This window comes from Ammodytes marinus, assembly GCF_949987685.1.
Source record: "Ammodytes marinus genome assembly, chromosome: 3".
Taxonomy (NCBI): domain Eukaryota; kingdom Metazoa; phylum Chordata; class Actinopteri; order Uranoscopiformes; family Ammodytidae; genus Ammodytes; species Ammodytes marinus.
The window spans coordinates 2,596,790-2,613,479 of record NC_137232.1 but is presented as its reverse complement, the minus strand read 5'-3'; the positions used below and the strand labels follow the sequence as shown (position 1 = coordinate 2,613,479).

General features: G+C 41.0%; 1 protein-coding gene across 1 annotated transcript in view; it reads right to left on the bottom strand.

The window, feature by feature from the left end:
* Nucleotides 1-7,567: 7,567 nt before the first annotated feature.
* Nucleotides 7,568-16,690, bottom strand: part of sez6b (seizure related 6 homolog b) — a gene marked incomplete at both ends in the record, with an annotated part of 230,597 nt that continues 221,474 nt past the window's right edge. The window contains 4 exons of the mRNA XM_080053689.1: nucleotides 7,568-7,591; nucleotides 8,139-8,238; nucleotides 8,900-9,008; nucleotides 9,252-9,287. Coding sequence (XP_079909815.1) covers nucleotides 7,568-7,591; nucleotides 8,139-8,238; nucleotides 8,900-9,008; nucleotides 9,252-9,287 — 269 coding nt within the window. The remainder of the gene's footprint in view (nucleotides 7,592-8,138; nucleotides 8,239-8,899; nucleotides 9,009-9,251; nucleotides 9,288-16,690) is intronic.

Below are 16,690 nucleotides of genomic sequence, written 5' to 3'. Positions count from 1 at the left end.
CCAAATAGGCTTAATTGTTTCCTTTACTCCTACCACAATAAAACTTTACATAGTAAAAGTATACTAGAAAAGTAACTTTTTTTGTATTACAAATTTCTTTTTAAATGCATTTGAATATGCACATGAGCTCCACACTTATTGAATATCCAATCATCCTACTGCCAATGGGTGATGGCGATGGCGATGCTGCTTTTAGACTGGCCTCTAACCTGAAAAACTGCCTGGCTTACCTGCCAGGGGTATAACAGGTGCCTCTCATGAATTAGATTACCCCTCCCCTAGCTAGTGTAATTTTTAACTTTTTTCAGTGCCATTCCCTTTCCTATGCCAAATAGACGAGACTGAAATGGCATGGATAAAGAGGAGATTGTCACACACCTTGGGACCAAGTAACACCTTTGTCTACTTTATGCACCATGCAGTGCTGCTTGAAAGTATGTGAACCCCTTGAGCCTTTATGAATTGTATTTATTTTAACCATTATTAATTAATTTTTATCAATACCAGTATTTTTTATATGAAATAACAGAATTTTGTTTATCAATTCAACATTTTTCTTTTCCGGAAATCAATTGTTAAAACAGATAAAAAATAAATTAAAAAGGATTTTGGGGGCACCCTTAGCTCAGTTGGTAGGGCGAAAGACAATCTCAGAGGATCTCAGGAAGAGAGATGTGATGTTGCACATTTGTCTGGGGACAGGTATCAATTAATTTATTTGGTTCTTGTGCCATAAACAGCTCCTGTGCATTCAGATCAGCATGATGCAACAAGAGTACTAACAAGTCTGTGTCATCACCTACTGAGACTGTGTCTTTTGTTCTGGCAGAGGCAATGGCAGTTTGGACAATGAGCACATCTGCATCGTGCTTTGCATGGTTTGTGATACACAATTTTTATCAAGTTTCTTTGAAAATGAATTGTAATATGCAAATGAGCTATACACTTATCAAATATAGGCTACCCAAAATATATCCGCATAGGCTTAATTTGAACCTTTACTCCTACCACATTAAGACTTTACACAATGAAAGTCTAAACGAAAAGTAAAACATTTGTATTAGAAGTTAACTTATAATGGTCAAGGCTTTCCAGAAGGGGTTGGTCGAACGTCAGAACAGGGGTCACATCATACTGCAGAGCTTGAGTTGCCACAAACCTCAATGGTGAGTATATGCAGGATTCATCACTGGGATCAAGATCAATCATTGGAAGGAATGTTACTGAAACTCTCCCATGTTGTTCATCTAGAAGATGCAGGATCTGCATCATACCAGACCATGATGGCCTTTGAGAGTGAAGGAGTGGTGATGTCTTCCACAAAACATCCAGCTGTGATGTTGTGTTATCTGCTGGCAACAGAGCCAGTGGCTGATACTCAATAAGTTCACGTATAGGAGGAATCATAAAGTACTGAATGTGTATGCGACCAACCGCAGCAATATCTGCAGCAGTTACTTGGATCTTTAAAGGAAAAAAAGAAGCCTATGCGGATATATTTTGGGTAGCCTATATTTGATAAGTGTATAGCTCATTTGCATATTACAATACATTTTCAAAGAAACTTGTAAGATAAAAATGGTGTATCACAAACCATGCAAAGCACGATGCAGATGTGCTCATTGTCTAAATTGCCATTACCTCTGCCAGAACAAAAGACACAGTCTCAGTAGGTGATGACACAGACTTGTTAGTACTCTTGTTGCATCATGCTGATCTGAATGCACAGGAGCTGTTTATGGCACAAGAACCAAAGAAAGCAACAAAAACAAGACGGATATGGTGCATAAAGTAGACAAAGGAGTTACTTGGTCCCAAGGTGTGTGACAATCTCCTCTTTCTCCATGCCATTTCAGGCTGTGATTCTACATCTCGTCTATTTGGCATAGGAAAGGGAATGGCACTAGCCTGGAAATCCAGACCTGCCACTAGGCGCTGGCAAATTAAATGTGCTGCGCCTGTTGGTCTGGGCACTCTCCATTGAAGCTCATTAAATATGTCAAGAAATCCTGAGCTACGTTTCAATTGGTTCTATCTGATATTGGCAGTACGATGATTGGATATTCAATAAGTGTGGAGCTCATGTGCATATTCAAATTAATTTAAAATGAAACTTGTAATACAAAAAAAGTTACTTTTCAAGTATAATTTTACTATGTAAAGTTTTATTGTGGTAGGAGCAAAGAAAACAATTAAGCCTATTTGGGTTTATTTTGGGCATGTACGATTAGTGTATAGCTCATTTGCATATTAAAATTAATTTTCAAAGAAACTTGTAATACAATTTATTTTTATTTTCATGGATACTTTCATTGTGTAAAGTTTCATTTTGATAGGACCAAAGGAAAAAAATAGCCCTATTGGGATTTATCGGTGTCTCGCCTTATTGGCACACATCTCGGATTGATGAGAATTAAACATATTTCCTCAACTAGGATTTCTTAGGACTTTTAGTATGTTGTTCTGGACACCTCATAGAAATGATCTGAGATGAAAAAAATTATTTTACAATTTGTCTGTTTTTTGGCCCAAAAATGCGTTGCTTTGCCTGGCCTATATAGCAGATCAGCGCGCTAATGGTACATCACCAGTTTCCTCTATTACAAAGGTGGAGATATAAGCACTACTTCCAATTCATTGAGGTCAAAGAATGTTTACTTTTGTTGAGAAGAAAATAGGCCTATAGGCCTTTCACACCAAAAAGAACCATGAGTCAGTTCCGGGCTGGTGCTGGGGCCAGTTCAAAACTGGTTACAGCCTTATACCAGTTATGAACCGGTTGGTTTCACAACGACCAGAGCCAGCCATGGAGCCGGCAAGAGAGCAACGTCATGACGTCACTGTAAACGTGTGTGTACGTCGCCCGACGTCGCTGCTCTCGTGGCAAATGCTAAAGCTAGCGCTAGCTTTAAGCACAACAACAGCGGCGAATACGTCTTATTTTTACACGTGTTGGCTCTCACTTTATCTGTGTATCTGTGTATGTGTGTGTGTGCGTGCGTGTGTCTCCGTTTGTCGCGCTGCTCGGCTCAGTGGGCTCTGTGTTTATATGTCCATGATGTGAAGGTGCTGCCTGCTTCAGCGTTTACTTTCATGTTACTTCAAAATAAAAGCCAACTCACGTTTGTCCAGTGAAATGCTAATGTGAAGCCAGTGAAATGCTTTTAATGTGAAGCATCAATCCGTGGCCTTAATGCTCTATTTGTAACTTAACCATAGCTGCCAAGTCTCACTCTTTGGCCGTGAGACACACGCAAATCAACCCGTTCACACTCTCACGCGCCACACCTCAAATTTCTCACGCGGAGAAATTAATCCCCAAAATATCTTATTTTGAAAAGCTAACAGACATGAGTGCCGTGACTTCCTCTTTCTGAACGCGCATTAACGTTATGCTTTGATGTGCACTGTGCATTCGAAGCGGGAGGCGAGCCCCCTACCTATACCTTCTCTTCCGAGGTGTGTATTGATAGCCTGCCAAGTTACCGCTGATAAGAATTGTGTCCCCGCCGGCCGGTGAGCGCGCGTGCATCAAACATATTAACCCTTCAATTTCACTCAAGTCAATTCAGAAGATCTTTGGATCGTTTTGTATATTGTTTTTTGGTAATTTAGTTTGAAAATTAGGTTTGCAAAGTAACAAATGGCTCATCCGCCAATAAAAATGCGTTTATTCTTCTGTGTAATGAACTGTAGCCTATGTATTGCACATTTATAGCACTTTTCATAACACAAATCAAGGTAGCCTAAGAGGAGGGACCAAGTAACACAGATGTTTTATTTTAGCCTAGTAGTTTGCATTGGTGTTGAACTGTTCCCTATTTTTTTTTTCTTTGAATAAAGCCTAATGCTGCTAGTAAAATACCATACTCAATAGTAGACATGATATAGAATAATTACCTTTATTACAGTTTAACCAAATGTTTTAACAATAGGCTACAGGAGATATCTGAAAGCACTACACATGAATTGAATGCTATTCAATAACATTTGTGTCAGCGAAACCGTGAATGTTCTCTTTTACTTTACATAAAAATGAATGCAGAAAAGGCACACATTGCTTCATAAAAATTCACCAGAATGCAGGAAATTAAGTGTTTAATGCTAAAACATTTCTGGGGCGGGACCCCCAGACCCCCACTTATAATGTGTCCACACCCAATGTTTAATTAAAACCTGTCCTACGACTTTGCAATTCATGAATTAGTTTATTTAAATAAGATTTTTGATGTTTTATCACATTTTCCAATTGTCTTTATTTCTGATTTATTATGAACAATATATAAACTTGCAGGACACTAGCAAAAATTATTGGGTGGGAGAGAGGACACGGTTTTGGGTCCCTCGGCCAAAAAATCTCACTCCAAACTTTTGGTGAAACTTGGCAGCCCTGAACTTAACTGCTGCGCGCTGATCTAAAGATAGTGTTTTTCAATATAGAAAGCCGTGTCTCTGGCATTGGCATTACCGGTGGTGACACAAGTTCATTTTGCTAAAACAGGACCCATACAGCGTATTTTCGCCGGTCAATTTGATCGCTACGTTACGGTAATTATGTTATGTTTACGTCTCGTAGTAGAGGTGTTTTTAAATATGGCGGGCATGAGGTTTGAGTTGGTCTGGTTGGTCAGGATAATCCCTCCGACGGCCACTGGCGCAAACAGTTCTTACCTCAAACCCTGCTCAATCCTGGGGTTTGAGTTGAACCGGTTTTTACAGCCCGGAGCCGGCTCTCTGGCGTTGTGAAACCAAAACACTGGCTCTAGCTCCGAACTACCCTGGAACTAGCTCCGATTTTGCGGCGGTGTGAAAGGCCTACTTGAGGTGCAGGATAAACGTTGTGCTGTCTGTTGATGTGCAATAAATATCAAAGGTTATGTACAAGTAGGCCGACCTGTCTGTTCTACTCATTTCAACTGACTTGTTAAAACTGCTCAGAAAAATCCAAATTCTTTGACATATAGCAATTTTTTTTTTTTACAGTAACGCAAATAGTTACTTTCCCTGGTAACTAGTTACTTCTATTATAAAGTAATTCAGTTACTAACTCAGTTACTTTTTGGAACAAGTAGTGAGAAACTATAACTAATTACTTTTTTAAAGTAACGTTCCCAACACTGTGGAAGACACATATTGACAACCTGTGCAATAGACCGCAACAGAGGCTATATTTTTTGCAAAGATTACGATTGTACGGCGTAAGAAGCCACATCATGATGATTTTCTACCGTGCCATTGTAGAGAGCATCATTAGATATGGGATCACCTCATGGTTTGGCACAGGGCCGGTGGTAGCCAGGGGCCAGGGTGGGCCGTGCCCACCCAAATGTGGGCTGTGCCCACCCAATCGAGAAAAAAAATATATATATATATATATATATATTTTTTTTAGGTGGAGGTCCAGACCCACTATCGGACGGACCTGTTCATTCGCTGTCCAAGAAAATGTCAAATAAAATTCAGACAATTAATTAATACTAAAGATTATACCACTACCATGCATTGCTTCTAACTGTATTATTGGGTGGGCAGGACAGCCTGCCTCCAAGTTACCCACCCGCTTATAGTGGTCACTGGTCAGCAGAGCCGGCCCGAGGCATAAGCGAAGTGAGCGGTTGCTTAGGGTCCCGACTGCCTTTTTAGTTTGTGTGTTTGATATCAACATCATATTATGTAAATGTAAATTATCATACAATAAAAGGAATACAATGTTTTGGTAGATAGTTAATAGCTTAATAATTTAATCAGTTCATCTGGGAGGTAATCTGAGGTTAACTGATCACGTCACGTTCAAGTCCATGGCATGCACAGTGTGTATTGAGTTTATTTAAAAATATTTGAAAATGGGGCTGCCCTCAGTTGCCCATGCACTGTGTATACTGTAGTCTATTGCCTATTTCAGCCTCGTCTGTGGAAAAAAAGATAACTGGACAACAGTTCTTCTGCTTCGTTCCTCTCACTGCATTTAAATGAATTAATTATATTACAGAAAAATATGTCCCGTAAACGAAAAAGAGCACCAAGCCCATCCCAGAGGACCCTGCATAATATTTTATTTCAAATTTATATTTCTATGGAAATTCCATGTGTCTTTCTTCAATAGCTTCTAATTCATCCGACACAGTGTCTCCAAATTATTTGTTCACACAAAATTCCTCAGATTTAGCCTCTTCATTTTCCTCTCACAGTGCACCACATTCATAGCCTGGAAATCCAGACCCTGATATCTTGAACGATAGAGGGTCTGGCCACGATCAATAGTAATTTCCAACTCAAGGGGTGGCTCCTACTCGTGCATTTCAAATGCCACTGCACGCAGTTGGATAGCACTACAACCAATCAGAGCGATGCACAAGGTGACGTAAGCCCCTTTCGTTTAGCGAACAGCTGTTAAACTGTTAAATTAAACGTTTGCCGTTGTCGGTCGGCAAAACAGAACATTCCACTTACTTGCTAATGAAAGATTTGAGTGCCGTCTTCCAAATCGTTAAGGGTCGAGGCCAAAGCAGTCTCAAACTCACACAACATATCCGCAGCCATCTTTGATGTTTACTATCACGGCTTCGACGTCGCATGCACGTCACTGTCGTCATCCGGTTACGTCCTCCCCAGAGTACCATATAAAGGGCTCTGGCGCGCCCATATTAGATAGAACCAATTGAAACCATAGCCAGATTTCTGGTCTTCTTGATAAAGCTTCAACGGAGCGTGTCCAGACCAACACGCGCAGCAAATTTTATTTGCCAGCGCCTAGTGGCAGGTCTGGGAATGCCAGGCTACCAGATTCATGCATTTCACTTAAAAAAGGTAAAACAAAATCTCCCGGGGGGGCATACCCCCGGACCCCCCTAGCAGGGTCGTGACCTCGGCTGGCTACTATTTTCACCCAGCTGGACATTGGAGGCAATAGTGGAAAGACTATATATCTATATAGTGTGTATAGTATATAGCTCTGGACTAGCACCATCCAGGTTGCCCAGTCCCAAAGCTTTCTCTTCAATCAGCTCAGGCTGCCTACAGTTAATACTGCGATAAAAAAAAAGATACATTATATGTTGTATATAATGTATATTATATGTTATTCATAAACATTTGAGAAAAAAAACATGCAAGAATCAAATCTCCCACACAGCAACACTCAAAGTTTATTTGCATATTGTGTTCAACACAATTCACAGTAAATGTGCCAAAAAGCAGACGCAGAGATCTTACAAGGGCAAAAAAAATTGGCTTGCGCGCTCTGCGCGCGCTCTTCGGTCTCTCTGCCCAGTGTGCCCACCTAAAATTTCTACAGGCCCACCCTAATCTAACTTTCTAGAACTGGGCCTGGTTTGGCAACCTAACCGTTAAGCTAAAAAGCAAACTGGCCGGCATGCATAAAATGGCAATGAAAATCGTAGGGAGGAAAGAATATGAGCCTATTCAGAGCATCTATGAGCAGGCAGTTAGGAAAAAAGCAAAGAAAATCATTTCCAACTCACAACACCCACTCTTCCCTGAATATGAAACCCTACCATCAGGGAAAAGACTCCGGGTACCGCTATGTAAATCTAACCGCCTTAAATTGTCATTTGTCCCAGCCTCCATTAAGCTGACGAACAATGTGCAATAGAATAATGTGCAATAAATAGGTTAGCACTTTAGCACATAGTACTTTAGCACATAGCACTTTAACTATTTATTTCATTGTAAAACTGCGCCTTGATCTTGCCTCTTGCTTTTATATCCGTCACATCCCCGGATCTTTTCATACGGAGGCTCCGTACATGTGACGTCACTTCCGGCGCGCACTGGATTGTGGGTCAGAGAGAATCTCCCAAATAGCATGTTGATTTCAACACTAAACATCTCGACTGGATGTCGTTGGTATCTGAGTGTTTTTAAGCTTGCAAAATCTGACCACAATAAATTGGGACATCCTAAATCTTTTTTCTACCACACTAAATAGCAGAAAGTATGGGGGTTGGAAATGCAGGGCGAGGGCTAAGTCATGTTGGGCTTTTGAAGAGAGAATCAATGGGCTTTACAGGGGAAAACCGGAGAGAGCCTGGAGCTCCAGACTAACGCGGCACACAGAGGAAAACACACGTATGAAAATGTCCGCCGACCATTTCCCAGTCTGACATATGTTGACTCACCGTCGTCTCATAAACTGCATTATCAAAGGTAGATTCTCCACTGATGTTTTCATATGGTGTGTTGGAGGACAGGGGCAGCTGTAGGGGCTTCCTCTGAACCCTGAGCATAGGTAGACACAATACAATATGTTTAACAAGACCTTGTAGGTAATCCTTACCCTGAAATAAGCTACATTTCTATACACCTTGTTTTTGGTGTCTCTTGGTCATAGAGTATGTTCTGGTGGGCTCACACTGGCCTCGTATATTTCGTCACTGAGTTGAAAATCCTTGACCCTAATCATGCAAAAAAAAAATGTAAAATACAGTGGCTTCTCTTGGCTAATTAAGTAGTGTGTACCTGTCTGAAACTATCCAAAGCCACTCTCTTGTCCAAGACATCATAAAATAATATTGCAACTAAAAGGCCCAATGAGTCAAGGAGATTTTCAGTTAATCAATCGTGTGTATTTATGGAATATTTCTAAAGGCTGCTTTGTTCTCTGAAGGTGCTTTGATATTATTTAGCTGAACCAGTGTACTTTTATATGAATTGAACGTGACTTGATCATGATGCTGTGCTGTCCAGCTTGAACAATGTGGACAGCGCTAATAGGGAGAGGTGTAGCAGTCAAGCAGATAGAGAAACGGCTAATCTAAATATAACGTAAGCTTTGATGAGACAAATGATACAATCACATTACATTAGTGATAAAGAGCTGCAGCAAAATGTATTAATATTAAAAGATCAATATGTTTCCTTCCTGTCTTCAGACCTGTACCTTGAGAAGTAGAGGTAGATCCCAACGATGAGGATGAAGAGGAGGCTGACGGGGATGAAGACAGCCAATGCTACTTGGGTCCCCTCCATTCTTAGGTCTGCAGTAGACACTAATGGGGAAGAGAGAAGCCTGCTAATCATGTTTCATAACACTAACTGGACCTAAAATGTAACGCTATGTAAAGCTAATAGCTTTACATGGGCAAAAATAAATTAAGATTATTTTTTGTTATTGCTGAGAATTTAACATGTTGGGGTTACTATCTGGGGGATTACTTTCAGAGGCAAACAAGGGAATGTTCTTAGAATATTCTTCTGTGTGCAGGTAAAATGTACTTCTCAGCATGACTTACCATCTAATCTGTGCTCATCATAGTGGGCTGGATGGGCTGAGGAGAATACAATAGCAGTATTACACACATGGGGAACAGGGGACATACATAATTAAAACAAATTCTATCTATGACAATGACAGACAGGTAAGTTACACAGCCAAGACACTACAGATATAAAGCTACAACACTTTCTTTTACTAATTGATGTAAACAAAATGATAATGCTCTGAGTCTTGAGTTGAATGATTGACGTATAGCTAAGGTGTGCTGACTTATAAATGACTACCCACCTTAAAGCTGGGGTATATGATTTCTGATTGGTCAAAGTTAACATGAGCTGTACACTTAGACCAATCAGAGCGAGGCTCAGATTCTATGTTCTTATTGGCTGTTGGAACTGTCCATTCACTTTGGCACGACTATGTTGGTGTAGAGCAGGCCTATTCAACTAGCGGCCCGTGGGCCAAATATGGCCCTTGTTGTTTTTTTCTGGCCCGCAAGAGGTTGCCTGCAGACCAAAAAAAAATAAAAAATTAAATTGTTGTCTGCAAATCTGGTTTGCGTGTGTAATAGTACACGATGTAATATGATAAATAAAACAAATGCACTAAATCAGTTTTACACATGCCTATAAGGCTGGTTTATGAAGCTGCATGAGTGTCTCAGGATTGGCCTTACAACTGATGAGCCAAACTAGCCAAAAGTGCAATTTCTCTCACCGACTGAAACAGGCTCAAACTGTCTCATATGTACAGTAGTTCTGTTTTGTGATGATTCCAACAACATTGTTGAATCATAAGAATGTGTCCAAAATATGTAAGAACAACAATTGTTATAATGATGCGATTAAAAGTGAAGAAGAAAGGAATGCGTCTGACAAGTTTATTCCATTTAGCAGTACTATATCTATTGAGTTAACACTACCTTAAGTACGATTCATTTGTAGCGATTTGTTGACATTATATGTTTGACTGTATGTGTGGCCCATGAACCCCCAGCGGTTTTCCTTTTCGGCCCACTTGTTAAGGAGGTTGAATAGCCCTGGTGTAGAGCGTGTCAGGGAGGGACCATAGGGGAGGGACCAAAGAGAACAAGTGGAGCGGTTGAGGTATTTGAATTTGAATCTCTATACCAACTGCCATTTTCTACCCAAATCCTCCACCCCAGATTTAATGTGTGAGTTTAATATGGCATGTAGCACATTACTAAAGGCCCTATCTCACTGGGCTGCGACTGTTTGAGACAAGTTGGAGAATGCATTCGCGAGGGAGTCTCTAAACTGTCTTGAAACGTTTGCGGGGGTCTCAATTTCCTCGTATGATTTGCAGAGCCTCGCAGTCCTGTCGCTTGAATTTTGAACATGTTCAAAAGATGTGTGCGACAAATGTTCTCTCAAAATAGTCTCAGAGTGGTCGCAGGTGTGTCGCACGCGTCGCAAACCCTTCTCAATTTAGTCTCTGCGAGTCAGAAAGTGCGAGAAGTGTGAGACAACTTTGTGAGGGTCTGGCGACATATGAAACTAAATTGTGACTGATCTGAGACAAAAATTAGACTGACATTCCATTCGTGCGACGTTCGCCAGACGTTTGCAAGACATAGATGCGAGGTCCCGGCAAGTTTTGGCCAGGACATTCGCAAACGTGTCGTGAGGAACCAACTCAGTGAGACTGCAAGTGAAAATTGTCGCTAATTCGCATATTTTCTCGCAATTTTGTGTCTCCAACTTGTCGCATACTGTCGCAGCCCAGTGAGATAGGGGCTTTAAGTTAGTTTGTTTTCAATTTACAGGAACAGTTAAAGCTATATGTTCTAATGCATTGACTATGGAGCTGGAATCATGAAATTAGGCTATAATGTACACACATACCTACCAAAACAGCACAAGTTAATAGGCCCATAGCAAGCCATTCCAAAGAGCAACACTCTTCCTCTCCAGGCTTTCACCCTGTGACTGATGTGTTAATCCTGTGTTTGTGAAACATGCTCACTCTTCTTTAGCCCTAGCCTTATTTTGTTAAATTGTCTTTCAAAGTGTCAGAGTCTTTTGTTGGAGGCACTGAGCAATGGAGACGAATGAGGAAGCATGTGACTGTCCAAAACCATCCTTGACACTCACATCTGTATCAGACCAACACCAGATTGTATGATGTCATGTTTGTGGGCCGAGAACCAGATCTTGAATATCTGGTTCCTGCTAAATGTTTTCACTTGTTCCAACATCTTCCATGTTGATGTCCAATATTTACAGTATATAGGGATATATGTAAAAATATATATATATTTAGGGTTAATAATGTTTTATAATGATCTTTACATATAAACAAAAAGTGAAAGAGATCCTGGATAACTGAAATAATAGGCAGATAACTAGACAGGGACTTACAGGGCTTTACTTTGTGAATATGTTATTAAGCCATCAAAAATGATTCTTGATTAAAGCTCACATACAGTATTATGCACTTTGCTGTCAATTTTATATGGTCTAAGTAGTCCCTAATACTTGTTTTTTTAGATGTTTGCTGAAAAACCCGTTCAGATCATTTATTGTAGCAAGCCTCTATACCCTGATTGTCCTCTGGTCTCAGGATGACCTATATTTGTGCGATCTGGCTGGCCCCTCCCACCTCTCTGCCGGGCTTTCTTTATATGTCCATGGGGCTCTCCCACCGTCTCTGTCGTGCTCTCGCGATACTAGAGAGACACTGCGTGACTGCGAACACAGTGTTTACCCGGAGCTAAGCCATAGCTGGTTGCTTGTCCCAAAGCTAATAGCTATACACCAGTCAGGCAAAACTACCAATAAAAACTATTATTTTAGTTTCACCGTTTAAAAAAAAGCACAGGTAGCTTCCTATCCGTTGTGTTATTAAAAACGAGGCATTAATAGACTGCTGTGGTTAAGATAAATTAGTGGAGTATGAGCAAAAGCATTCTGTGTTGGTGTATGTAACATTCAGGCTGTACTAAGGGCATCTTGTCGCTTAGCGGGGAAAACAACATGGCTGTCGCTCGGAAAATTTTCCATCAGATCTCGGGGCCGTGGACCAATAAGAAATGGGGGGGTGGGGTTATCATAGACTAGTGCACGGTGGACGTTTCTGGGGGGAAGCATGGACATATAAAGAAAAGATGTGGCTGTGCCGACTATTACGTAATAGTCGGCGAGAATTCTGACTGGAGTATATTGGGGGGAGGGGTGGGGGTTTCAGAAAGGGGGAGAGTGAGAAAAGGAGAGATTGTTATTTTTTTTTATATTTTGGCAGTCTCTAGGCACACCGTGGACCCATGGATATGTTAGAACTAGGGCTGTCAAACGATTAAAATTTTTAATCAGATTAATCACAGGATTCTGTGGATTAATCACGATTAATTTTACCATTCGAAATATGCTTGAAAAATTCAAATGTTCTCTATATATTGTTGTATGAACGGAAAGATAAAGGACAGGAGGTAGATAGCCTATGTACATTTAAAATTAGTATTGGTATTAATTAAAAATCCAAATGATGGTTTTAATACTGAAAATAAATTTAAATCTAACTAAAATATATACCTACCACACCATAATTCAATTGGTCTGTCTCTTTACTATGTCTTTGGGCAAATATAGGCTATATAATGGCATTTATTTTGTGAATCTATAGGTTGTGCATTCTTGAATACAACTTGATTACAGTCCGCGGTGTGTGTGTGTGTGTGTGTGTGTACACATATGTTTGTACGCGCGAAGACGTCCTAGGGGACTGTTCATTTGCACCAGGAAGCCGACGTTATGTTGTCTACTCACACACACCTCTGAAAACTGCAGACGTTTGTGTCCTCGCGCGCTCTGAATAGAGCGGACAATGTTTCTCCTCCTGTTGCTCCCGACGTCACCCGCGGCAGTTGATTTTATAAACTATCTATGCCCCCGACACAGACGTGACCGAACACGGCATGGGCTAGCGTGCTGTTATGTTTGGCTGCGCGCAGCTACTGATCCTGGGTCAGCCACAACTTATGCCTCGTTTCCACCGAGTAGAGCGGGTCGGGTCGGAGCGGTTCGGTCCGGGTAGTTTGGCTTTTCATTTGCCAAAAGTTGGGTAGGGTACGGTTTAAGTGCACCTAACCGCTCTGAGCCGCTCCCGATCTCAGTACTCCTCCGTAGGGGTACTAGCGGCCTGAAAGCGGGCCGAAAATGCATGAGAAGGCGGAGCTACACACTGCCGTCATTTGATTGGTCGAAAGAATCATTTCCGCCATGTGTAGATCTCGGCAAGAGTGAAGAGAGTCTTGTGTTTTGGCGAAAATGTGAGCACAGCTCTGTTTATTGTGTGGTGTTTTTCCTCGTCAATAAATTAATCAGTTGGTTACACTGTGTCCCATAGTCACGTAGCTGCTGCAGCCAGCACTGTTCGCTCACTGTCTCTATGAGTTGCGCCGAGCCGTCTCTGTGTGTTTACGCCATAGATAGTAGTAAAATACACGCTCACAACAACACGGGGGGAATACATAAAGAAGCGGCTGGTTTGAATCATCTCCGCCGTTTGTAGTCACCTCGGCTAGAGTGAAGAGAGTTTTGGCGAAAATGTGAGCGCGGCACTGTTTATTGTGTGGTGTTTTTCCTCGTCATTAAATGAATCAGTTGGCTACACTGTGTCCCACTGCTACGATGTCACGTAGCTGCCGCAGCCAGTGCTGTTCGCTCACTGTCTCTATCAGTTGTGCTCACAACACGGGGGGAATAAATAAAGAAGCGGCTGGTTTGACCAAGCAAAAACAAGAGACCGCTGGCTTGACCACAGTTGTTCCCACAGCCCGATAGTTTGACCCACATTCTGGCGTCGGCTATCGCAGTCCAGCCTAAACCCCGCCCTACCAGTAAGGGTAGGGTCGGCGGTGGAAACAACACCGAGATTCTTAAAAGTGAGCTGTCCCGCTCTGAGACGCTCCGATCCGACCCGCTCTACTCGGTGGAAACGAGGCATTAGAGTGGCTGTAGTACAGAGCCGGTGACGCCTGGGTGTCGTTGTCACGCCAGGGTGCTTGTCTCCGGGGCTGCAGCTGGATACTATTGGAGCCGGTGGGATGCACGGGGCGGATCGTTCTGCACATGCGTTAAATGCGTTAAAAAAAATTAACGCATTTTCCAGAAATTAATCACCCTGAGTTAACGCGTTCATTTTGACAGCCCTAGTTAGAACACATTTAAAAAGTGCATTTAGCATAATATGTGACCTTTAAAGGTGAAGTAAGCGGTTTATTTATATTAATATAAGTGTAAAATCGCTCTTTATTCATACAGTGATCACTTACATAATGTGCGCGTTTCTCTCTGTCAGCTGCTTGGCATGTAATAGGCAAATAAACTTATTGGAGTATCCCGAAATTTTTATCCGATCAGAAGAGAGAACGCTACAAACCGACACTTGTCTCACTCATATACAGTGTAGTGTGAAAGTTTGTGAACCCGTTGAACCTTTTGGAATTTTATTTATTTTTACCATTATTAGTTCATTTTTATCAATACCAGTATTTTTTATGTGAAATAACAGATGTTTGTTTATCAATTCAACATTTTTCTTTTCCAGAAATCAATTGTTAAAAGACATAAAACAAATGATTTGCCAACTGTTGTATGTGCAAAATTTTGTGAACCCTGAGCTGCATTGCTTAAATCGAGCAGGTTAACACAATCAGGTGGGCCAAATTGATTGATGAAATAAACCAATGTAATGAGAGATCTTTAGGGAAGAAATTGGGTGGCACTTTTTTGAGAGCAGAGGCTTCTTTAGCAACCCTCCCATGAAAGCCATTTTGACTGAGTTTTCTTCTTATTGTGGAACCATGCACATCTGTCCCAGATGCTGCAAGAGAGGTCTGCAAATCACTAGATGTAATGTTTGTGATGGCTTTTAACTGAAAAATCACTTTTCTTGTGGCGCTTGTGGATATTTTTGAAGGAAGTCTACTTTTAGGCAGATGTTCAGTCACTCTTAAAGTCCTCCATTTGTAGATGATTTGCCTCATAGTGGACCGATGGAGCTCAAACTTTTTTTTAAATAATTTATAGCTGTCCCCAGACAAATGTGCAGCATCACAACTCTATTCCTGAGATCCTCAGAGATGTGTTTCCCTTTTAGCATGTCTGACCTGTATGGGTTCACTTTGGTGAGCCTAAACTGACCTGGTTTTATCTCTGTTTTATCTAGTGCCGCCCAATTTCTTCCCTAAAGATCTCTCTCTACATTGGTCCATTTCATGACTCAATTTGGCCCATCTGATTGTGTTTACTTGCTCGATTTAAGCAATGCAGCTCAGGGTTCACAAACTTTTGCACATACAACAATTGTCAAATAATTTGTTTTATCTGTTTTAACAATTGATTTCTGGAAAAGAAAAATGTTGAATTGATAAACAAACATCTGTTATTTCATATAAAAAATACTGGTATTGATAAACATGAATTAATAATGGTAAAAATAAATAAAATTCCAAAAGGTTCAAGGGGTTCACAAACTTTCACACAGCACTGTATAGTATACACTCCATGGTCCCACTGCCGGTGCACGCCAGAGCAACAGATGGGTGAATGTGTATGCGCCTACAATGCGAAGCAGGTAAAAATTCTTCCCAATGTCTGTTTTGATGTTTTTTATCATGTTTTATCACACTTATGGATCTGAGATGATGCTAGATAACTTGCTGCTTGAAGACCGCAGTGCATTCATGTGGTGACGTAGGGACAAGCGAGGGGACTGCTAACTGCAGTGACTGACAGGAAGTTAGCTAAAAGAACCATTCTGCTTACAGCACCTTTAAGTATACTATGTCTGAATTGTGCTATATAAATACACTTGCCTTGCCTTGCCTTAATGAAACTGAATCACATGTGGGCGGAGTAAAAAAAAGATTAGGAATACATTTGTTCTGCTTTATTTTCTAAACTTCAACAACATATCGCAAAAGATCTGCAACGTCCATATATTTCGCGATCAAATAATAAATTGATTCAATTCAAAATGTAGAATATGTCCATGCTGCTGTTTCACAGTTTAATAAATGTGGTAGCGAACAGGAGAAGTGGTTCCACCGGTGTGTCTTTTCTGTCCCGTTTTCAGCGGCAGCTCTGACTGTAATAAACGGTCTGACAATAAGAAGTTGACTGCTGTGAGTTAACAGTGTGAGGGCAACGGGCAAGGCAAAGGAACAGCAGAAGAGGAACACACTCACACACTCACACACTGACCTAGATGAACACATTGAGCCAAGGCCAGAGCAGGAGACTGCAGGTTTAATTGGCCATGTTAAACAGCACTCACCTGTCACCTGCTGCAAAAAAAGTATTGTGCAATAGACAAGACATGTTTTGATGATTCCTATTTTCCTATTGTACTGTGCCACACAAAATTAATCTACTGAAACATAATATGGATTCAGACAATAAATTAACCAATTTAATGTAGAATATTAAGATC